A 22,777-nucleotide genomic window follows, 5' to 3' on the forward strand; every position below is an offset into this window, starting at 1 on the left:
AAGTCTTACTGTGTTTTTCAGGGTAGCTTTGGACATTTGAGGTCAAGTAATCCTCCTGCCTCAGCCTCCTGTGGATTATGCAAGTGTACACCACTGTAGCTGTGTTATATTAACATATATGAATATATTCTATTATTAAATATATACTCAACATGTTAAGGTTTATTTAGTAAATCATTAAATGAACGTATATTTATTTAACCAATTCTTTATTTTAAATTATTTCTAACTTTTTCTAGTAATTTCAACTAGTTTTTCCATTATTGCTAATGTAAGTTTCTTAGGATAAATTCCTATAACTATCTTGCTAAAGGAGGAGAAGTCACACTATTTTTAATATAATTACATAATTTATTTATTGTATTGTCCCCCCACACACACACATCTTCCTCATTAAAATATAAGGCCCATGAGGATAAGGTATCTTTGGTGTACCTATCACATAGTAGGCCTTCAACAAATATTTCTTGAGTGAGTCAGTGATTGAGGACTTTTTTTTGTTTTGTTTTTTGTCTGATTGGTTTTGTTTTGTTTTAAATTTTTTTTATTTATATGAAGTATACTGTAGCTGTCTTCAGACACACCAGAAGAGAGCATCAGATTCCATTACAGATGGTTGTGAGCCACCATGTGGTTGCTGGGATTTGAACTCAGGACCTCGGAAGAGCGGTCAGTGCTCTTAACCGCTGAGCCATCTCTCCAGCCCCTGGTTTTGTTTTAATGTATACTATTCAATGGTCTGGAAAGAGGTCGTAGCAATTTGTACACTAGTTTCATGAGATCTTCCTTATCATGAATATCACAATCTACCCCTGCCCCATATCCAACTTCAAATAAAACAGATTACCCTACAAGGATAATGAAACTCTAATATTGATCTAAGTAAATTCAGAAAAAGCAATACTAAGCAGTTTATTAGACTATCAGTGAATCAGATATTTGGTTTGCTTGACCACGTTTGTTTTGGGTTTTTTTGTTTTGTTTTGTTTTGTTTTTGTTTTGTGTTGTTTTGTTTTTTATTACAGAGTATTTTTGTTGTTGTTAGTGGTGATGATGTTAAAAACAGAATCTTTTGTTTCTTTTTCTACACACACGTCTCATACCAAAGTGTGGGGTTTTCTAGGCTAAATAATCCTCTAGGCCTCAGCGGACACTGGGTACTGTAAACTTTAACTCAGTTCTCATACTGATGGCCAAGAGAGAGATAGCGACGATCCCACAGGCTAAGGTCTTAGTCCTATAAAGTCACCCTCTTCAGCATCTCCTTCTCCCAGCAGTCTGCTCCACAGAGTCACCTAGGCTTCAGACGGACGAGCTGTTAACAGGAAGCTCTAAGACATCTTTTTGGGGCTTTAGTAATTGCTAGACTGATTCACAGAACTCAGAAGAACAGTTTTCTTACTAGATTCCTGGTTTATTACTTAAGGGTACAGCCAGATGGAAGAGAGGGCGGGAGAATCTTGGATGTTCACATCCATGTCCTTCAAGGCATGTCCACGGTGCTAGCCCCCCTGCTCTTGACTGGAGCAGCCTCTGAACCCTCCCACAGAATGTCTATGCCAGTCTCACTATGTAGGCATGACTGGTCAAATTATTGAACTATGAATTATGAATTCTGCACCCTCTTCCCTGGAAAGCAAATCGAGTGGTATGAGGATGCGTGCCGATCTGGTCGGCCCCTGTGTCACCAGCCCCTCCTTAGTGGCTTTCTTTTTTTTTTTTGGTTCTTTTTTTTTTTTTTTTTTTTTTTTTTCCGGAGCTGGGGACCGAACCCAGGGCCTTGCGCTTCCTAGGTAAGCGCTCTACCACTGAGCTAAATCCCCAGCCCCATGGCTTTCTAAAGCTTGTTCCTAATCGCAGGTGACATGCTGTCCACTCATTACCTCACAGTTGTTTCAGGAACTGTGGTCTACGGCCACAGTTTTAACAGGGAGTACTCTACTGTTTTCTATTATCCTTTATAAAATTACAAAAGTCTCAGTTGTTACTGGAGAACAGAGGACGAAGAAGGCTAAAATGTGTGTTTCTATTGTGCCACTTCCAGTTTTGTTAATGAAGCCAGTTTAAAGCCTTGTCTGGAGTCACGCCAGCACTCTGTCTCACTAATGTCTCTTCCCCTGCAGGCCCGGGTGCTGTTTGTGTTGATTGTGCTGATACAGCTCACCGTGCTCATTACATTCAGATATCTAGCATACCCGGAGCTGAGAGGTTAGTAGTCGTGATTCCTCTTACTCTGAAACGTGTGCAAGGATCCCAAACACCCTGGGCATTAACAAGAACACAGAGGACCTTGGGAGGCACATCCTTCAAATGAGCACTCTCTCTCTTTGGGATAGTTCTATCTTGAAAAATAATTCTTTTCACCCTTCTACTGTATGGCAATAAAATGGGGTTTCATAAAAATGGGAGAAATTTACAATGTTATTTAAAATGACAAATTTGTAAGTAGCTGTTTTTACAAATAACTATTTAATATAATTTATGTTGAAATACATTTGAATAGAAAAATAATTCAAATAATTAAAGATAAGGCTTTAATTCAAACTTGGAAAAATTTGGCTGGGCATAGTGTACATGCATTTAATCCCAGAACTGAGGAAACAGAGGCATGTGGATCTCTATGAGTTTAAAGGCAGCTAGGGCTACACAGTGACACTCTGTATCAGAAATCTGGGGGTAACACTTAAGTGGTGCATGTGTAATCTTGAATTTCACCCAGAACAGGTTGTAAAGCAGCTGCACAGGTGGCTTTGCCCATAGAGTTTGTCACTTCTCCCAAGAGGAATCTTTTACAGGAAAAGATTATATTTGCCAAGCTACCAAGGTGTCTTTGTCATATAGTAATAGATAATAAGAATTAATTGATCATTATTCAGCCCTGTTAGAAGAAGGTGGATTTTCAAATGAGGGCTGAGCAGGGAGGATCCTATGCCTTAACCAGATAGTTTTCCTCCTCCCCATAATCATTTCCTCACTGCTGAGAGCCTGTGACTGAAGGAAGTGACCGTAGTGTCACAGTTATGTCTCATCTCAGAGGTCCTAAGGATCACCATCTGTCCTTGTCCCCACTCACCCTAAGTAGAGTGTGACTACCTGTGTCTGTCCTTGTTCCCGCTCACCCTAAATGGCTCGTGTGCTGCCTTGACCATAGCGGGTGCTCCATAATGAATGATAAAGTCTGCTGCATCTTACCCTTACTGAGGAAGTCATGGAGACCCCACATGCTGCCAAGCTGGGTGGCAATGCATACAGTCCCAGCACAACAGAGGATCCAGACCCAGAGGCTGGACTGAACTATGCAGTGACACCCATCTCAAGGGCAGGAAAAAGATTTTTGTGTGCCACCTTGATAACTGCTAAAGATGATGCTTATCTCTTCTGAGGTAATGTCCTGACAACAGAGCTAGGCGATGACAGCACTGGACAGAGCTTCTCACAAGGGTGTGTAAATGAAAGGGTAATTTGTGTTCCCACCAGAGGTCTTCCTAATGAAACACCCGTTTATAGACATGTTCATTAATAGGCCCAGCATTGACCATTGACTTACAGAGTTGAAGCATGTAGCTGCAGCCAGCCAACCTTTCCTCCCAGCTTTCAATGATGCCCATCGTTTACTGCGTAGTCTCTCTTACTTCTGCTGCCTGCTTCTGCTTAGGCTGTCTAGTAGGTGGGTGGAGAAGAGCAATCCACTTGTGTTCTTGATGGCTTGAGAAGTCTGTTCCAAGCAGGTGTCATGTGGCTCATGCCTATAATCCTACCACTCAAGAAGCTAAGGCAGGAGGATTGCCATGAGTATGAGGCTAGCCCAGACTCATTAACAACTTCAGCAAAGAGGCTGGATATAAAATTAACGCAAACAAATCAGTAGCCTTCCTTTATACAAATGATAAATGGGGTCAGAAAGAAATTAGAGAGACAACACCCCTCACCACAGTCATAATATAATATAATATAATATAATATAATATAATATAATATAATATATAGATAATATAAAGTATCTCCGTGTGACTCCAACCAAACAAGTGAAAGATCTGTATGACAAGAACTTCAAGTCTCTAAATTAACATCAAAAGAAAAGGAAAAAATTCATTCCTTAGGGGTTGGGGATTTAGCTCAGTGGTAGAGCGCTTGCCTAGCAAGCACAAGGCCCTGGGTTCAGTCCCCAGCTCAAAAAAAAAAAAAAAAAAAAAAAAAAGAAAGAAAAAAAATTCATTCCTTGGACTTTGTTGTGGTAATTCTCAAAAAAGAAAACAAGGAAGGAATAACCTAAGGACATTAAAAATATATAGATTCCTAGGCCAACCTAACCTCAGACAAATGAGCAGCAGCATGGAAATCTATTCTGGTTTGGGTGATTCTGAAGAGCAGCCAGGTTTAGAAAGCACTATTTCATAGTCCAAGTTCAAAAGGAGAAACAAGAACTCACAGCCTTTGTGTTAGTGTTGCGAGGGATTTTCTGTTAACTTTAGTTCCTTTGAGGGTTGATGCTGCATTACTAATTTTAAAACAGCATTGAAATCGCATCAGTGCTTCTTCCTAGCTGATTGGCTTAATAGCTACAACACCTAGCTTCACCTTCTCAGTTATCTGGCCCAAAAGAAATATCCTCCTTTTACGATACAAAGAATCTAGTTTCAAAGTATTTGAACAAATTTAGGACCATATTTTAAAGTAAAGCTAGATATCGGTTTGTTAGAGCAGAAGTAACACAATACCATTTGGCCCAAACAACAACAAAATAATTTTCTCAAAATTCCATAGCTGAAAGTCCAGGATCAATGCTCTCTAGCTTCTGGGGCTTCTCTCTGTGCCTTATAGATGGATGCCTTCGCTCTGTCCGTCCACGGAGCATCTCTAGGTCTCTGTTGTCTGTCCACTGGCAAGTGGAACCGTATAGTTACGGCTGCTGTGAAGTAAGAGCCATGTCATATGTGGGGAAGGACTTTCTGAACTGATACTCATATGTAAGATAAAAATGGAAAATATTTATATCTTTGATATAGCTTGTAGAAGTCTGTGCACTTGGATACTGAATCCTGTGAAAAGAATAAGCTGTATTGGTCATCCTTTGAACATGGCACAATCTTTTAAATCTACCTGGGGATAAAATAGTATACTGTACATCTCTGGCACGTGTGTCTGTCATTTAAATTAATAATCTATGCAAGAATTCAATATAATATATATATATGTAGATATGTTTTATGTAAGTACACTGTCGTCTCAAGACACACCAGAAGAGGGCATCAGATCCCATTACAGATGGTTGTGAGCCACCATGTGGTTGCTGAGAATTGAACTCAGGACCTCTGGAAGAGCAGTCAGTGCTCTTAACCCCTGAGCCATCTCTCCAGCCCCCTATATGTAGATGTGTGTGTGTTTGTGTGTGTGTGTGTGTGTGTGTAAAATTATGTATTCCCTTCAGTGTTTCTGTCTATAAAATATCTTACAACAAAACCCCCTTTTGAGCTTCCTTCCCTCTGTGATTTTGTGTGTCTCAGCTCTCCAAGATTCTGAATTTTTGAGTAACATCTACTCATATAGCAAAAGCTTCCATGTTGGCCAAAGATTCACTGAGAATGGAAGGCGGTGCCAGGGAAGTCTTCTAGAAAAGATTTAGAGAAATTAACTTTGCATGTATTTACCAGGTTTTTAATTTTTTCTTCTGTGTAGAACCTCTGGGATTTGCAAACATGACCACATTTTCCCTTCATATCTTGAGCAAAATAAACATCTCCTACTATTCTGTTTTGTTGCTGACCTTGTATACAGTGCTGGGTAAGTAAAGTGTAAACTCTGAGATGTAGAGAATTCTGCTAAAGAATATATTGAGAATTTTGATAACAAAATAATTCATACTCCATGTATAACAAATGGCATACAAGTCCTTCATTATTTCCTGGGAGCTAGTTTTAGTAAATAAAGTTATTTCTTAGTATGTTTAAAGGACATGCAGTCAATATCAAGTTAAAGTAATAGTGTTAAAAACACTAAAAACCAGGATTTATTATAGAGATATAGTAAGCAGTAGAAGTTTGTAAATGCTACTTTTCACAAAGCCTTCTCACTATCTGAAAAGTTTTCATTTGTTATTCCATTCATCAGTATTTATAATATTTTCTGTTTACTATCTGCTTCCTTATTGGAATATCCATGGGCATCTTGTCTCTCTTGTTTACTTACATGCCTGCACGGAACATCATGAGCATGTAGTTTGGTGAATATTTACCAATGTGTGTTTTTTTCTTTTTGAGATGCCATCTTACTGTTTAGTCTTGGGTGGCTTGGAGTTTGCTATTTAAACTAGACTGGCTTTAAAGTCAGAGGTCTGTCTGCCTCTGTCTCTCTTCTCGGTGCTGGAATTAAAGGCCTGTATCACCATACCCAAAGAGGAGAGATTTTAAAAACAGTGAGGAAGGACATGAAGCAGTGGATCTCTGTGTGTGACACAGAGAAGACAACCTGATCTCCATAGTAAGCTCGAGGTCAGCCAGGTTAGCAGAGAGACTGTGCCGCAATAAAAACGCAACAACAAAATCCATCTAAAACACAAAGGGCAAAGCAACAACAAAATCCATCTAAAACACAAAGGGCAAAGCAACAACAAAATCCATCTAAAACACAAAGGGCTCCTGAAATGAGGAACGGGTTCCATCATGTCTGAGGTAGTCTATTTTGCTGATTATTATACCCAATGCTTCCTTTTATCACTTATAGAAACAGAAAATCAAATGTGATAGCAAATTCCTGTAATTTCAGTGCCTGGGATGCAGAGGCAGATGGCTGTCTCTGAGTTTGAGGTCAACCTAGTCTACATAGTGAGTTCTAGGTCAGTCAAAGTTACACAGTGAGTTTCTGTCTCAAATGAACAAACAAACAACAACAAAAACTCAATTTAGCTGGTAAGATTTCCCAGTGGGTAGAGACCCTTGCTACCTGAGCTTGACCCCCCAGAACCCCCAATGGAAGGAGAGAACTGACTCCTGAAGGTTGTCCTCTGATGTTCAACATCTACTGTGGTGTATATCGTACACATGTGCTCATGTGTGCATATGCACACACACATACACACACACACACACACCATGTGCATACATGATATGGTAAAATAAAGAAGGTTTTAAAATGTAGAAACAGCAAATGGACAGATGTCTTGGGGGTTAAGAGCACTGATTACTCTTCCAGAGGTCCTAAGTTCAACTCCCAGCAACCACATGGTGGCTCACAACGTTCTGTAATGGAATCAATGCCCTCTTCTGGTGTGTGTGTGAAGAGAGTGACAGTGGACTCACATACAAAAATAAATAAATAAAATTTAAAAATGTAGAAACAGAAAGCCCCACAGATCTTTTCTTCAGCTTTTTGTTCCCTTTTTCAGAGGCTAAAGGTGCTTTGGGCAAATTAGCCTGAGAGTTCCCTAGTCTTAGCCTTGTCTTCACACTTATGTTCCACTTTTTGGACTTTGCTTATTAGGAACTTCCACCAAAAACAAATTAAAATATGGTATTATATGCTTTTGTAACAAGCTATACAGCGTGTCCTCTTTGGAAGTAAATTCACGTGAGAAGATATGATGGAGCTGTTTTCAATACTTGTCTTACACCAGCGAGTAAAACAAACGATTTGGTTCCCAGGCTGCCATCAATCAATTAGCCATCAGTCTATAAGTTGCTCTGTTTGAAGAATGGAAACTAACAGAGTTCTTAGGATGTGAATGAAAAATTTGTCTATGACTTGAAAGACAGAACATGATAGCAATTGTGTCTCTAGAAGGGAAACCTGCTTGTTCCTTAGCAGTCTTGACAGAAGCCCACACATAAGGAGCAGGAATAGTGACAGAGATGAGAGGCTCATCAGCTTTCTAGGTGAAAACCAAAGGCACAGTTACAGTGAGTATTAATTCTGATTACATACAGTCGGTGGGCAGCACAGTGGCTGCCCTGTTAGGAAGAACTCATCACTAGTGACAACAAAGAAGAGTGGACGAATGAATCTTTTAAATTTTCCATTAAAAACAGCTGATGATGGGCTGAAGAAAAGACTCAGCACTTAAGAGCATGTATGCCCTTACTGAGGACCTGAGTTCGGGTCCCAGCACAACTACCCATAAATCCAACTCCACAGAACCCTTGTACATCTGGCTTCCACAGGCACTCAGGCGTGTGCCCAAACTTAGCATGTGCATATTTACATAGTCTTTAGAATAGCAACAATCTTTACAGCACACTTAAGGTTTTCTTGCTTTAAACAGTAGATCTTCTCAGTTACTCAGGAGTAATACCAGCTCTTTGTTAAGTGAGGCTGGGAAGCTCTGGACTCACTCAGAGGACGAGGGTTCAATCCCTAGCACCCACATGGTGGCTCCCAATTAGCTGTAACTCAATCCCAGGACATCTGGTGCCATCTTCTGGCCTCTAAAGGCACAGCATGCATATTGCACAAAGATGTAATACAGACAAAACACATTATAATACACATAAAAGCAAATGAAATCTCAAAAGAAATTTCAAAAGAAGAAAATATTAATGCATTATCTTAAGTTATTACTACAGAATGTTAAAAAACTAGATCATGATGGTGTTTTCAGAATTTACAAACAACATACCTATTTCAAGTATACCATAGACTATAATGATGTCATAGCCTAGATAAGTGTGGAAAAAATAGCAGTCAGGTAGGAGACAGTGATTATCAAAGGAGAGATGCCACAAAGCAAAATGCTTAATGATGCTGAGTTTTGTATCGATTGCTTATTTCTGTAAAGTTGTTTCGGAAATTATGCAATCGGACTCATACTCTAAATTTCACTTTTATTTATTTTCTCTGTGTGTTTATGTGTGTGGACATATGTGCCACAGTGTTTATTTGGCAGTCAGAGGACAATTTGTAAGAGTCAGTTCTCTTCTTCCACTATGTGGGTCACAGGAACTGAATTCAGGTGGCCAGGCTTGGTGACAGGTGTCCTACCCCAGGAGGTGACCATGCTGGCCAAGACTCGTAGTTGTAACTCTGCTGCTTCTCTATCCATTGCTCCCTCAGGACCATGGTTTGTTGGAGAGATAATTGACGGCAAATGGGGTTGCTGCTTTTCATTTGGGATAGTTGTTGATGGACACTTCCTGCAAGGTGGTCTAACATTTATAAGTGGAATTATACAGGTAAGAGGTCCCCAGAAGAGCATCCGGGCCCTTTCGGACTGAGTGTATCCAAGGATCTCCAGTTCCTACTGGGCAGAATCTTTCCTGCTTTATTTGCATGTTAGTGTCTTATCTGATGTGTGGCCCACGGCTGGTTTTCTCCCTCTTTTGTAAAGTCTGTATCTGCTTTTAGCCAAAAAGGCAGAGAAGTAACTGTAGGCATCTAAAACACATTGTGTCCGTTCTGGTTCTCCTTCTTGTTCCACTGTGCTTTTTGGAATGGGGTGGGGTAAGGCAAGGTCTCTGTGGCCCTGGCTGTCCTGAAAATCACTATGTAGACCAGATAGGCCTCAAAGTCACCAAGATCCACATGCCTCCATGTGCTTCTATGCCCAGTTTTATCATACTCCTTTACTGATGAAAATGAAGTAAGAGTTTTATAGTAGAATGAATTTTACATTGCCAAGTTAAAAAAACTGATTATAGTGAGGAAAAGTGTTTCAGAGGGTCAAGAAGAAAAAATAGACCCATAAAGAGAGTGAGTTATCCAAGGAAAATGCCAATGTTCAAAGTAGAGGTGGGCTTCCCTGGGCTGTCTTAGCAGCGAACATGTTAAAAGGTGGCACTGGGTCTCTGTACCACACTGTGGGACGTCCCCCTTCAGTGTTCTTGTTTGGGAAACACTGATAAAGTAGTTTATATTTAATTCCTTTAAAATGAACACACAACTTATTTACACTCTTGTGGCGCTGTCTCCAATTTCCACCCGGTTTAGTGGTCACAAAGTATTGCCTTACAGAGCCTAAGATGTCTCCCAATCCTGGACTTTTGTTTCTTATTCTCAGAATGTTCTTCCCTCAGCTGACTCATTGCTGCCCTTCATGGTCAAAGAGTCTGTCTCCCAGCCACCCTTTCATGAGCCAATTACTCCCTTCATTGAACTTATCACAACCTGTAATTATGTTTCTTGTACTTGCATGTTTGTCTGTGATATATATGTATGCATATCTGTCTTTAAGGGATCCCTTTTTAATGTTTGTTTTATGTGCATCAGTGTTTTACTGTATGTATATCTCTGTGTCGTGTGCCTACAGTTCCCTGGGAGACCAGAAGAGGGCTTTAAAACCCCTGTTTTGAAGTTTACAGACAGTTATCAGGGTTCATGTGGGTGCTGGGACTCAAACTTGGGTCCTCTGTAAAAGGACTTTAATCTCTCCTCCCTAGCCTGCTGCCCACCCCACCCCCTTTTATTTTGTTACTTGTTCATCAATGTGCCTCTGACCTAGAGCCTAGCACAGGGCCTGCTGTGTAATGGGCGCTTTATGAATATTTGTTGAATGAACCACACAACTACATCTGGGTATACCTATATCCAATGTATATGTCAGTACTCAGATGTTATCTCAATACTGATACCTACATCCTCCTTTCACTCATCAACATAGAATCTATCTCTGGTGTGTGCCTATGCAGATTACTCAGTTCATTTCCAATGTAAACATGGTTGTGTATCTACTCTTGGTATCTGAAGTATACATCTGTGTTATAATAGGGACTTCAATAAGTGATGCCTACCTTTAGGATAGATGAAAGGACAGGCAAATACACAGTTAACTATAGGTCAACTGTTCTCTTACTAACAGGTATGATCAATGCATTAAAAATCAGACATATGCTGGGTATGGTGGTGCAAGCCTTTTGTCCCAGGACTCAGGAGCCAGAGACAGTGGATCTCTGAGTTCGACACCAGCCTGGTCTACAGAGCTAATCCTGAGATAGCCAGACAGAAACTTTGTCTTTAAAAAAAAAAAAAAAAGACATATAAGAGCTGGAACATAGCTCAAGAGTGCTTGCAAATCCCTGTATGCAAATCTCTGTGTGCAAATCCCTGTATGCAAATCCCTACATGCAAATCCCTGAGTTGTATCCCCATCCCCGACCTCCAAGAGAAAACAATCTAAAGCCATATTAGTAGAAGTTACTAGTGATGTGGTGGGTTGATGGCTCTGCCTTCTTTTTCTAGCTGGTGTTCTTTAACATCCCCTTGACGGCTTACACATGCTGGAGTCTGCTACAGCGCTGCTTTGGTCACAACTTCAGGTCTCATCTCCTCCAGGGAAGATACGTGCAGATTATTCCTGTTCACCTGCTTATGCTTCTACTGTACACGTGGCAGGTTTATTCTTGCTACTTCCTTCATGTGACGTATGGCTCCCTCGCCTTTCTACTCTCCCCATTGAGGACCTGGTTGACATTGCTGACACCTGTACTCGTTTATCGTGTGTGGACACTGAACTCCACTGAACTTGGAATATTCATGGTGCAGTTAAAAAGTCATCTGAGCTCCTGAAGTCCATGGCTTACCGCTAGCGGCCTGGAAGAAGTCCAGCCTCCACATTTGTGGCCCAGATCTCTGCCCCAGTGGCAGATGGGAAAGCCAGTATCAGTGGGTGAGCTTCAGGAAGCTGTCATTCCTTGGACGTCTGAATGTTGGAAGTGTTTACTACTGATTCCTGCTGTGTGGACTGCAGAAAAGTCTAACGAATGACTCTTCTTCAGAGGCAAAGAGCCCTAATCAAGGAGATTGCCAGGGTGGGGTCTCTGTGTCACTGAGTCCCTCAGCACTGCTGTATTTATTAAGGGTCATCCTGTGAAAAGCATCCAGCCCAAACTTGGAATTCAGGATGCCATTTTATGCCTAGGGAACCTGTGGAAAGTGGGCCTTTACCGCTCCTGAGACTTGACTTCCAAGCCTGTTTTCCCAAGAATTATGGGCTTCCTGCTTCCTTAGTCAAAGCTGTTTTCAACTAATAAATGAATGAATGATAACCACAAACATTGGGTTGGAGAGATCAGTGGTTAAGAGCATGTACTTTACCTCCAGAAGACCTGAGTTCAATTCCTAGCAACCATGTCAGATGCTCACAACTGCCTGTAACTCTAGTTCCAGGCCAGAGCCACTGTGGACACCTACATTTATATGTGCACAGACTTACACGTAATTTAAAAAAATAATAAAAGATAAGTATTAACAAAGAAATATCACAAACGGATCTGCAATGTTGATAAACCTATGGGAACCAGAAAGTGGGCCTGGTGTTTGGGGGTAGGAGAAACAGTCACCGAAGCTGGAGTCAGCAGTTAAAAGTGCTGGTTGCTCTTCCAAAGATCACAGGTTCGATTCCCTTAACCCACATGGTGTAACTCCCGGCCTTGTGATCTGATGCCCTCTCTGGCCTCTGCAGGCACTGCCACATACATCTTTGCAGGGAAAAGGCTCCGTTACTTAAAAGAATCTCTAATAGGTCAGAAGATGCCTAACTGGGTCTTCCTGTAAGGAGTGGCCTAGTGTCACGGAGGGAGGGGTAGTGGGGGTAGTCAGGGACAAGCACTTGAACAAGTCTCTAGATTTGCAAGGGCAGGTGAAGGAGGCGTGGCTGGGTCTTTAGGCCCGGCCAGCGGGGCGTGGGCAGGTTTCTGGATGGGCTGGATTCGGGTAGGCGGGTCTCTAAGCGGGCGGAGGCGTGGACTGATGGCCAGGCTGCCTGGGAAGGCGGACTCACTACATTGGGGAGGAAGGGGCGGGACGCGATGTGTGTTGCCGGAAACGAGATGAGTTCTTCAGCACCGGAAGTACTGGGGGCGGGGTCAAATGGCTTAAGTGTCTGGGTTAGTTCCCGAAGAGAGGCTGCGATGGCGAGCTCGACAACCCCAGTCTCGTTCCTTGCTCCTCCTCTAGAGCAGCTCCGGCACTTAGCAGAGGAGCTGCGGTCGCTTCTGCCTCGAGTACGGGGTGAGTTGTGGGAATCTGCAACCCCAGGCTCCGGGTAGGGAGGTCGGGCGTCAGGTCAGGGCTCCTCTCACATGTCTTTTGCTTCCCGGGTGGTCCGGCCTTCCTCAAGTCGGCGAAGCCCAGGAGACAGCCGAGGAATTTAATCGAGAGATGTTTTGGAGAAGACTCAGTGAGTGTCTTTGCCGTTGCGGACTCTTCCTCCATCTCCCTGCATCCTACCCTCTTTTCCTTCTGCTGTCCCCTGAGATGACAATTCCTCCCAGTCCTCATCCCTTCTGCTACCCATTCTCCGCACTTGAGGCTGAAATATAAAACCATTTCTGGAGTTGTTTTGGAGTGTTGGTAAGGGTGGAGAAGGGACCCGTTATCTAAAAAGTCCAAGTGGCAACTTTAACCTTTTAACACTAACTTTGGCACCCCCTGCCTCTGACACCCCCAGATGAAGCAGCAATGAAAGTGTCTGGGGAAGCCACTGTTCTGACCACACTCTTCTCTAAAATTCCATCGCCATCTCCACAGGTGAGCTTTACTTCCGGAGTTTTTTTTTGTGCTGTCTCCTTAAGAATCCTCTAGTTTTCTTATCTTTTGCATTCAAGCCACACTTACTTCCCCCATTTATCAAGCGAGATTACAGTTCTCACCGCATGGGATTGTTGTAAAGGCCAAATTGCCAAGTGCATAGGGTAGAAAGACCTTCTAAATTTAGTCTGAAACTCAGCCGGGTTAGTTCCTAATAATTTTTAAAGCCCTTGTTGATTTACAGCTGTTTCACATACATATTCTCTATCTGACAGATGAGTAAGCCTGTTTAGAGGCTTGGTTCAATAAATAGTGGAGGAGAAGTTAAATGCCTTCACACTATCTAACAACACCTGCTATATACAAAACCCTTTAGTGAGAAGTTTGCTGCTGCTGCTGCTGCTGCTGCACACCTTTAATCCCAGCATTTGGGAGGCAGAGGCTGGCTGCTCTCTTGAGTTCGAGACCAGCTTAGTCTACAGAGCCAGTTCCAGGATAGCCAAGGCTGCCCTTCCTTTTGTAATGCTTTTTAGAATTGTCCGGTATCTACCTAATTTCTTTATATTGTGGGAAGAGTACATCATAAGGCCTGACTCATGACAGGTTTTCATAAAACATTTAATCATGCTTATGGATGTCTGATCTCTTCCTTAGTAAATGGGTTGGCAGCATTAATGTTGACCATTCATTCTGAATTTCACCTCGTAGGAAACCCAGAGGATCTGTGAGCAAGTCCACATTGCCACTGAGGAAGTAATTGCAGCATACTACACATTTCCTAAGGATCAGGGTAAGTCACTGTATACACAGTAGTGTTGGATGTACAGGCTAGACCTTTGCTAAGGGAGTAGACTGTGTCCTAATATGTAAGCATGAAACATGTAAACATTATGTGTTTATCTTCAATGTAATATTATATATTTATATGTAAACACATTATACATGTCTATTTTTCTTCATTTTTGAGCATGTGACTTTCCTGTGAAATAAAGTCAAAGATAATTTTATATGTGAGTGACCTGTGTCACTCCATAAGGGAAGTGAGTGAGTCCATTATGTGAAGGTACAGATGCTATGTAACTGTGATTTCCCTATCATTACTGCCCTACCTAATTCTTTAAAAAGTGTGTGTGTGTGTGTGTGTGTGTGTGTGTGTGTGTGTGTGTGTAGGCACACACATGGGGAATGGGCTCTCTCCCTCCATTGTGGGTTCCTGGGATCCAACTCAGATCTTCAGGCTTGCACAGCGAGTCCTCACCTGCGGAGCCATCTTAACTGGACATTACATTCTTTATTTTATGTTATGGGTACGGGTGCTTTGTCTGCATGTGTGTCTGTGTACCACATGTATGTCTGGTTCCTGCTGAGGTCAGAAGAGGTTGTTGGTTCCCCTGGAACTGAAGTTATAGACAGTGTGATCTGCCGTATGGGTTATGGGTTATGGGTTATGGTTATTGGTTGTTCCTGGGTCCTCTGGAAGAGCACTGAGTGCTCTTAACTGCCAAGCCTTATCCTCAGCCCCTCAATTGGTCCTTTATAAAAATTGTTCATTATCTGTGTCTGTGTATGTATGTGCACACGTGGGTGCATGTGTTTACTCAGGTGCTTATGCATGTGTATACGAGTACATGTGGAAGCCAGTATCTCCACATGATCATGAGAGAGTCTTCCCTGGAGTTCACGGATTCCCTAGGGGAGCCTCCTACCTCTGCTTCCCCAGCACTGGCATTATGGGTACACTCCAGTGTGTCTGCCTTTCTCCAGTGTGTAGGTCTTGGGAATTGAACTCAAGACATCATGGTTATGTAACTGGCACTTTCAAAAATATCTTGTCTTCTCGGCTCCTAATCCCTTTTCAGTCCATTCTAACTGCTATATATGCTTGCTGGATCTCAGCTCCATACCCATGACCAGGCCATCCCAACCCTCCTCCTCCTCCTCCATTACACCAGGACCTATTTGCAAACCCCTTCACAAGTTAAAGTACACCAACCTGTAGATTTATACCTTCACTGAAGCTCTACAGAGAAAATGAATGAGAACGTACCATAGTTCATCAGGGCTACTTACGCATGTTTTAAACTCCCAGTGTTTTGCTCACACTTATCTAAGGGCAGTGTCCTTCATGAATGAATACAATTGGAAAGACTTGTTTCCAAAACTGTTGGAGAGCAGCTCTTGGGAGTGGCAAGAGGGGCAATAAAATGCCTGAGAATTTAAGTAAGGCTGGAGCCCCGCTCTGATGGGGGATGTAAGCGTGGGTATCAGTTACCTCATGGGTCTGGTACACTAAGACTGCAGAAAGCAGGTGGTGACATTTGACATGGCCAGACAGCTTACTGTTGGGGTTTGGCCATAGGAATCACCCTGAGAAAGCTGGTACGAAATGCTGTCCTGGACATCGTGGATGGCGCGGCTCAGCTCCTGGATGCGCTCCTTGCTGCTCCATCTCAGAGGTAGTGGGTGTGGCCGTGTGGGCTAACGGTTAGTGGGGGTTCCTTGACTCAGGGAGGGGAAATTCACTCCAACAGCAAAGTCACTCATAGTGGATGTTATTGGGAGACAGAAACCTAGGTTATTGATATGACCTTGTTAATTCCTTTCTCCAGCCCTGAGAATGGTGACCTGATTTCCTGCAATAGTGTCTCAGTTGCATGCCAACAGGTGGCTGAGATCCCAAAAGGTGGGTAGAAGTAAACTATTACCTGCCTCTCTGGTCTAGCTTCCAGCATCGCTTTATGCATGTATTTTAATTTCTATGAAGACGCTAGTGAAATAATATATAGTTTATTTCCATTAATATTAATTGATTCAATACTTTTTGCCATTCTTCATACTGGGTTTTTGGTTTGGTTTTGGCAGTGCTGGGGATTGAGCCCAGGGCATGCCAGCCAAGCCCTGTACCTCTGAGTACAACTCTTCCCGGTTTCCGGGCCAACATCCCCCTAGCCCCTCCCCCTCCCCTTCTCTATGGGTGTTCCCCTCCCCATCCTCCCCCCATTACTGCCCTCTCCCCAACAATCACATTCACTGGGGGTTCAGTCTTGGCAGGACCCAGGGCTTCCCCTTCCACTGGGAGCACAACTCTTAAATTCAGACTCTTCCTCTTGCTGTGGCTCTGTCTCTAGTTAGATAGTTTGCTCTCCTATTCCTGTCCCAGGAACAGCATTGGGGAACACTGAAAGGAACAGCATTGGGGAGCACGCTGAAAGGAACAGCATTGGGGAACACTGAAAGGAACAGCATTGGGGAGCACGCTGAAAGGAACAGCATTGGGGAGCACGCTGAAAGGAACAGCATTGGGGAGCACGCTGAAAGGAGCAGCATTGGGGAGCACACTGAAAGGAACAGCATTGGGGAACACTGAAAGGAACAGCATTGGGGAACACTGAAAGGAACAGCATTGGGGAGCACGCTGAAAGGAACAGCATTGGGGAGCACGCTGAAAGGAACAGCATTGGGGAACACTGAAAGGAACAGCATTGGGGAACACTGAAAGGAACAGCATTGGGGAGCACTGAAAGGAACAGCATTGGGGAGCACTGAAAGGAACAGCGTTGGGGAGCACTGAAAGGAACAGCATTGGGGAGCACTGAAAGGAATAGCATTGGGGAACACACTGAAAGGAACAGCATTGGGGAGCACTGAAAGGAACAGCGTTGGGGAGCACTGAAAGGAACAGCGTTGGGGAGCACGCTGAAAGGAACAGCATTGGGGAACACTGAAAGGAACAGCGTTGGGGAGCACTGAAAGGAACAGCATTGGGGAACACTGAAAGGAACAGCACTGGGGAGCACACTGAATGAACTGTAAAGCAGAGCGAGGTAGACTTAAGAGTGGTCATCAAGAGGACCGTGATAACTAAGACCACGAGACAGTTTTAGGTGAAGTTAAAAGGCCCTTTTAACCCTCTTCCTAGGCAAAGGGTATAGTAAGGGAGTTTTACTTTAAAGCCTTGCTGGTTGCCCTTTGTAGTCTTCAGAGTAGGGTTATGTTTCTCCTCTAATTCTAGTGTTTCTGATTTGTCTCCCATAGATAACAAAGCTGCAGCCCTTTTGATGCTGACAAAGAGTGTGGATCTTGTGAAAGACGCTCATGAAGAAATGGAGCAGGTGAGGGCACTTACCCATCTCTCATGGAGCTAACTTCATGAGAACTGATCACGAAGGCAGGAGTTCCCTGCAGCTTGACTGAATAATCCCTTGCTCCTGTCCTACCCAGCATCTCCCACTGTGCTTGGCTGGTGTCTTAGCACCACCTCTGTTCCTTGCTGGACAAGCAGAATGAGCATGTTGGTTTTGTAGCTAATAGTGAAGCAGGTGGCTGATGGTGGTGGTGTGTCTGCATTCGCAAATATGATGGTACATCTTAGGCCGTGGAAGAATGTGACCCTTACTGTGGCCTCTTGGATGATTCTGAGGACAACTCCGACAGCCACCATAATGAGGACGGTGTAGGGCTTCCCAGCAATCGGGACTCATACTGGTCAGAGGAAGATCAAGCACTCATAATTCCGTGCCTTGCATTGGTGAGAGCTTCCCGAGCTTCCCTCAAGAAAATCCGGATCTTGGTGGCTGAGAATGGAAGGAAGGATCAGGTCGCCCAGCTGGATGACATTGTGGATATTTCTGATGAGATCAGCCCCAGGTAACCATGTGCTGCACTTGGGGACACAGGGGCATTGTGGTCTGAGCAGATGCTGTTGCTCAGGGCTTCCTCCAGCTTTTTGTATTTTGAAAAATCTCAAGCTAAAGGAAAAATGAAAAAGTACTTGATTTGGACTCTGCTTACCTCTTTCCCATGTGTATTTACTTATTGATAAATAGGTGTGATGCGTTTTTCCTAAATCATTTCCGGCATAAATGACCTTTCACCCATAAATATTTTATCAGCAACCTCCTAAGAACAGACATTCTCAGAGTCACGTTCAAGAGCTTTAACATTCGCTGTAATAATAATATCTAATGCTTCGACTTCTCTATTTGTCTCAGTGTCTTAAATACATTCCAGGATCCATTAAGGGCTCTTACTACATTTGCTTGCTATCTGTTTAGTTTCTTACCATCTTGATTAGTCTCTACCCCTCCTGGTCTGACTTGACATTGGCATTTCAGAATTACACATCGGAAAAACACAACAGTTTGGATTTATAAGATTATTTTCTCATAATAGTAATGAAGTTAAACATTTTGGGTCAAAAAATAGAATGTTTTGTACCTTTCCTTTATATCCTGCTGGGGAGGCACATGATACTAACTTTTCTTCTTAGTAGTAATAAATTTAGTCACATGGTTAAAAGTAGTGGCCTCCTTTGACGGGGACTTTTTGCCTAACACGTTTAGTTTCCATTGATGAACGCTGCCAGTGTCACTGAACTGACGGTTTTGAATACTCATGTCTCTGACAGAACTAACAGAACTAATCATTCCCCATCCTGTGAACCACAGACATTTTTTCCCCAGCTTCCTAAATAGGACATGTTTATCTCAGTAAACATTGGTTGAATTGCTTCTGTATTGCATGCCTGCTTAGAGTAAGGAACTGAGTTGGTTGTATACTGGAGACAACCTCCCTGAGCTCTGCCCCCTTCTGTGGTTAGTGGTTAATGTTTGTCTTCTGCTCTTAGTGTGGATGACTTGGTTCTCAGCGTATATCCACCTGTGTGTCACCTCACCGTGCGGATCACTGTAAGTACCAGCTTTAACTGGGAGAACTCCACTTTCTAGTAGGCCTATACGCTATAGACCATTTATGTCTTTGCCAAACTTGTATGCAGGTAAAATATTTTCACAGTTCTTACATTTATTTATGCTTAATAAATGCCAGATGGACTCTAGTTTATCATTACTATGTGCTGTGATACTTTAACTCTTTTCTTAAAGATTTATTTATTTATTTATTATATGTAAGTACACTGCAGCTGTCTTCAGATACACCAGAAGAGGGCATCAGATCCCACTTCAGATGGTTGTGAGACTCCATGTTGTTGCTGGGATTTGAACTCAGGACCTCTGGAAGAGCAGCCAGTGCTCTTAACCACTGAGCCATCTCTCCAACCACTGATACTTTAATTCTTCTAGAACCACTTGAGTAATTATTTGGAAAAAAAATCCAAAGATCTTAGAAAACAGTGCTTTAAAGAGTGATTTTTTTTAATTTAATTTTTTATTTATCAGGGGAGGGGCATGTATGCACATGTTTGTGTGCAGGTGTTAAGTAGCTCTGTCACTCTTCCTGATGACCTTGAGACAGTTCACTCACTGAACCTGGAGCTGGTCTGGCAGCCAGCAAGCCCAGTGGTCTCCTTGTTTCTGTCCCCACAGCTCTGGGGTAACAGGCACACACATGGTCAGACATATTTTTTTTTCTTTTTTTTTTCTTTTTTTTTTTCTTTTTTTCGGAGCTGGGGACCGAACCCAGGGCCTTGCGCTTGCTGGGCAAGCGCTCTACCACTGAGCTAAATCCCCAACTCCCAGACATATTTTTAATGTGTGCTGGGGTTTGAACTCATGTCCTTATGCTTACAAACACTCTCAGCCACTAAGGCATCATCCCATCCCAAGTCAGATTCTTCATAGAGATCCGAGGATACTGAATCAGTACCACAATCTATATCTATAATATATACATATATTATACATATATATTTATGATTTGATTGCATTCTTTTTTTTTTTTTTTTTTTTGGTTCTTTTTTTCGGAGCTGGGGACCGAACCCAGGGCCTTGCGCTTCCTAGGTAAGCACTCTACCACTGAGCTAAATCCCCAGCCCCGATTTGATTGCATTCTTGAAATGCTATAACTTTATAGTTCTCTTATTTTTATGAACTCCAGTTCAGATCACTAATGTTACTGGCAAAGAAGTGAACCTGCCAAGAAGCTTAAATTTTACAAGATGCATTGGTTTTAATATTTGATAAAACAGATGGCAGAAGATTAATTAATGTGTAGAACTCTTCAGTAGGGCAGATTCTTTGGAACATTAACTTTTTTGCATTAACTTTTTAAGAACTTAATTCCTGAGAAATAAAAGTTTTAGGAAGCTGTTCTGTCACTGATCCCAAATACAGTCTCATATGAAGTAATTTATAAATATCTATGTGCATAGCTGTGTGTTACTTTATACTGTGGCCATAGTCCATCCCCGTGCTAGCTTTTTGTTGTGGATGTGGTGCTTGGGATTCAAAGTAGGATTTGATGCATGCTAAGCCCGGGCTCTGCTCCTGAGCTACAGACCCAGGCCTTGAGATCTGCAGCTTTACTGTCTTGGGGTCTTAAAGTTCTAAATAGGACCATCTGCCATTTGCCTCAGAGCCTGGGCTATCATCATTGTTAGGTGTCCTTTAAAAAAAAATGTGTGTAATCCAGGCTGCCTTAAAACTCACTATCCTCCTGCAAGGTTCAGATTATCCTTGTTCCAAATTAAAAATATTAAAAAACGAGCCGGGTGTGGTGGCACATGCCTTTAATCCTGCACTCCAGGGGCGTGGATCTCTTAGTTTGAGTCTAGCCTGGTCTACAAAGTAAGTTCCAAGGCACTAAGTTCCAAGGCAGCCAGGGCTACACAGAGAAGCCTTGTCTCAAAAAACAAAAACAAAAACAAAAAAACAAAATTAAAAATGTTGAAAACATAAAAATGTTATGCCAGCAGTGTTCCTAAGATCTTGTTAAATAGAATTCATAGTTGCACTACCATAATCTAGTCAGCAATTTAAATTGCATTTATTTATTTAGTTAATTATTTATTGTGTGTGCATATGCAAGTCACAGTTGTATGTGTGGAGACTGGAGTACAGCTTGTGGGAGTCCTTCCATCATGTGGGTCCCAAGAATCAAGCCTGACAGCAAGTGTGCCTACCCACTGAGCCTCTCATCCGCCCTGTCAGCCAAGGCATGCTTTTTCCCACGAATGCTGAAAGTTCAAACTCAGGGAGGGCTTCAGGGCTTCAGGCTTCATAGCACCACGCTGCTTCTTCCACCCGCTCTAAGGCTCGCTTTAAATGATTCTGTTATCGTCATTTATCGGGTTTTCAAATTCTCCTTTTGGTGCCAGAGCACAGAGTGAATGACAGTCTCTGTCTCTTTTCTAGTCTGCGAAACTGGTGTCTGTTTTAATAAAGGCTCTTGAGATTACAAAGTAAGTATGAAGACTCGTCCCTATGTGCCTTGAGAATATCAAGAACTAGCCCCATTTCTAGAGTAGCACAGGGAGCCACGGAGAAGGGTAGGGTGTGGAGCAGCCAGTCTATGAAGAGGAATCCCTTCTTCCTGGAGTTTCTTCTCTCACCTCCTGCGAATGGCTCTTCCCTTCACACTGCATTAACTCAGGTTTGGTTTTTTTTTTTTTTTTTTTTTCTGTTTTATTCTCAGAGCAAGTCACGTGAGCCCCCAGCCAGGAGATAGCTGGATCCCTTTACTCATTAATGCCGTTGACCATTGCATGGACAGAATTAAGGAGCTCACTCAGCGTGCAGTTGAGCTGTGAGCTTCCAGTCCTTGTTCTTTCTCCCCTCCCTCTCGCACCCAAGCCAGTGACCGCTTTCCTTATTTATTGTTAAGTGTTTTCAGTGTCTGCTTTCGGAAGTGGAGCTGTGACAGGGTGTTTGCTGGATGGAAAGGAAGCTTCTGTTTTTAAGAAGAGATTGTTATCAAGATTCTAGGCTAGGAGAGACTGCAGTTAGCTTCTGTGCTAGACACAAATGTGTCCATGCTTGTACTCGGGGCTGATTTTTGGAAATTCTTAGGGAAGATGTCTTGTTCTCTAGTTTATAGTAAAGTGTGTTGTTGTTTTATTAAGATTTTGATCATCTCAATAAAATGCTAACCTACTTGATTAAATGTGTCATTAATGTGTCCTCTGAAGTGTCATTTAAAATTTTCTATTGTGAGCCAGGAATGTTGGCATACCCCTTTGATTCTAGCACTAGGGTGGCAGAGACAGGTAGATTTCTGAGTTTGATGCCAGCCTGGTCTACATAGTATGTTCCAGGACAGCCAGAGAGCTACACAGAGAGACCCTGTCTAAAAAAGAATTAAGAAAAAAAAGGGACTGGAGCGATGGCTCAGTGGTTAGTACTTGGTATGCTAGTATGCTAGTTATGTAATGAGTGGAAAAGAAAAGGCTAAGACTAAGATTAGTATTGGGTTGATAGAAGAGGAACATAAGGCTGGGGTGGACGGAAGACAGAGGTAAAGGTGTACAGTATACAAGATAGAGTAGTTTCCTCTCAGGAGACCTGCAACAGAGACCTGCAAATCAGTTCATTCTGTTCTCTAGGAGAGGAAAATAAAGGAAGAGGAGGAGGGAACCGTGACTGAAGGCAAT

General features: G+C 42.6%; 2 protein-coding genes across 9 annotated transcripts in view; both read left to right on the forward strand.

The window, feature by feature from the left end:
• Window positions 1-12,180, forward strand: part of Tmem62 (transmembrane protein 62) — a 34,263-nt gene extending 22,083 nt beyond the window's left edge. For all 7 annotated transcript variants that reach the window (XR_015682911.1, XR_015682912.1, XR_015682913.1 and 4 more), the window contains 4 exon segments: window positions 2,124-2,208; window positions 5,677-5,781; window positions 9,043-9,161; window positions 11,164-12,180. Coding sequence is in view for 4 of the 7 variants with exons in the window: in XM_087652016.1 (XP_087508142.1) it covers window positions 2,124-2,208; window positions 5,677-5,781; window positions 9,043-9,161; window positions 11,164-11,490 (636 nt within the window). In the remaining 3 variants the exon portion in view is untranslated.
• A 610-nt stretch (window positions 12,181-12,790) lies between these two features.
• On the forward strand, window positions 12,791-22,285 carry Ccndbp1 (cyclin D1 binding protein 1). Of its 2 annotated transcripts, NM_001013204.1 has the most exon segments (11): window positions 12,827-12,933; window positions 13,043-13,102; window positions 13,373-13,452; window positions 14,161-14,242; window positions 15,812-15,908; window positions 16,062-16,135; window positions 17,488-17,564; window positions 17,825-18,099; window positions 19,079-19,139; window positions 21,543-21,589; window positions 21,823-22,285. In NM_001013204.1, coding segments are annotated over 11 exon segments (1,068 nt in total). In that variant the 5' UTR covers window positions 12,827-12,833; the 3' UTR covers window positions 21,938-22,285.
• The last annotated feature ends 492 nt before the right edge of the window (window positions 22,286-22,777 follow it).

The sequence above is a fragment of the Rattus norvegicus genome, chromosome 3 (genome assembly GCF_021556685.1).
Source record: "Rattus norvegicus strain SHRSP/BbbUtx chromosome 3, alternate assembly SHRSP_T2T, whole genome shotgun sequence".
NCBI lineage: Eukaryota > Metazoa > Chordata > Mammalia > Rodentia > Muridae > Rattus > Rattus norvegicus.

Excerpts from the sequence above, each read along its gene's own strand:
- Ccndbp1 (XM_087653316.1), top strand. The coding sequence starts at position 12,834 with ATGGCGAGCTCGACAACCCCAGTCTCGTTCCTTGCTCCTCCTCTAGAG. Across the intron at positions 15,909-16,061 it reads CTTGCTGCTCCATCTCAGAG|CCCTGAGAATGGTGACCTGA; the intron begins GTAGTGGGTGTG and ends TCCTTTCTCCAG. Across the intron at positions 18,100-19,078 it reads TCTGATGAGATCAGCCCCAG|TGTGGATGACTTGGTTCTCA; the intron begins GTAACCATGTGC and ends TTCTGCTCTTAG.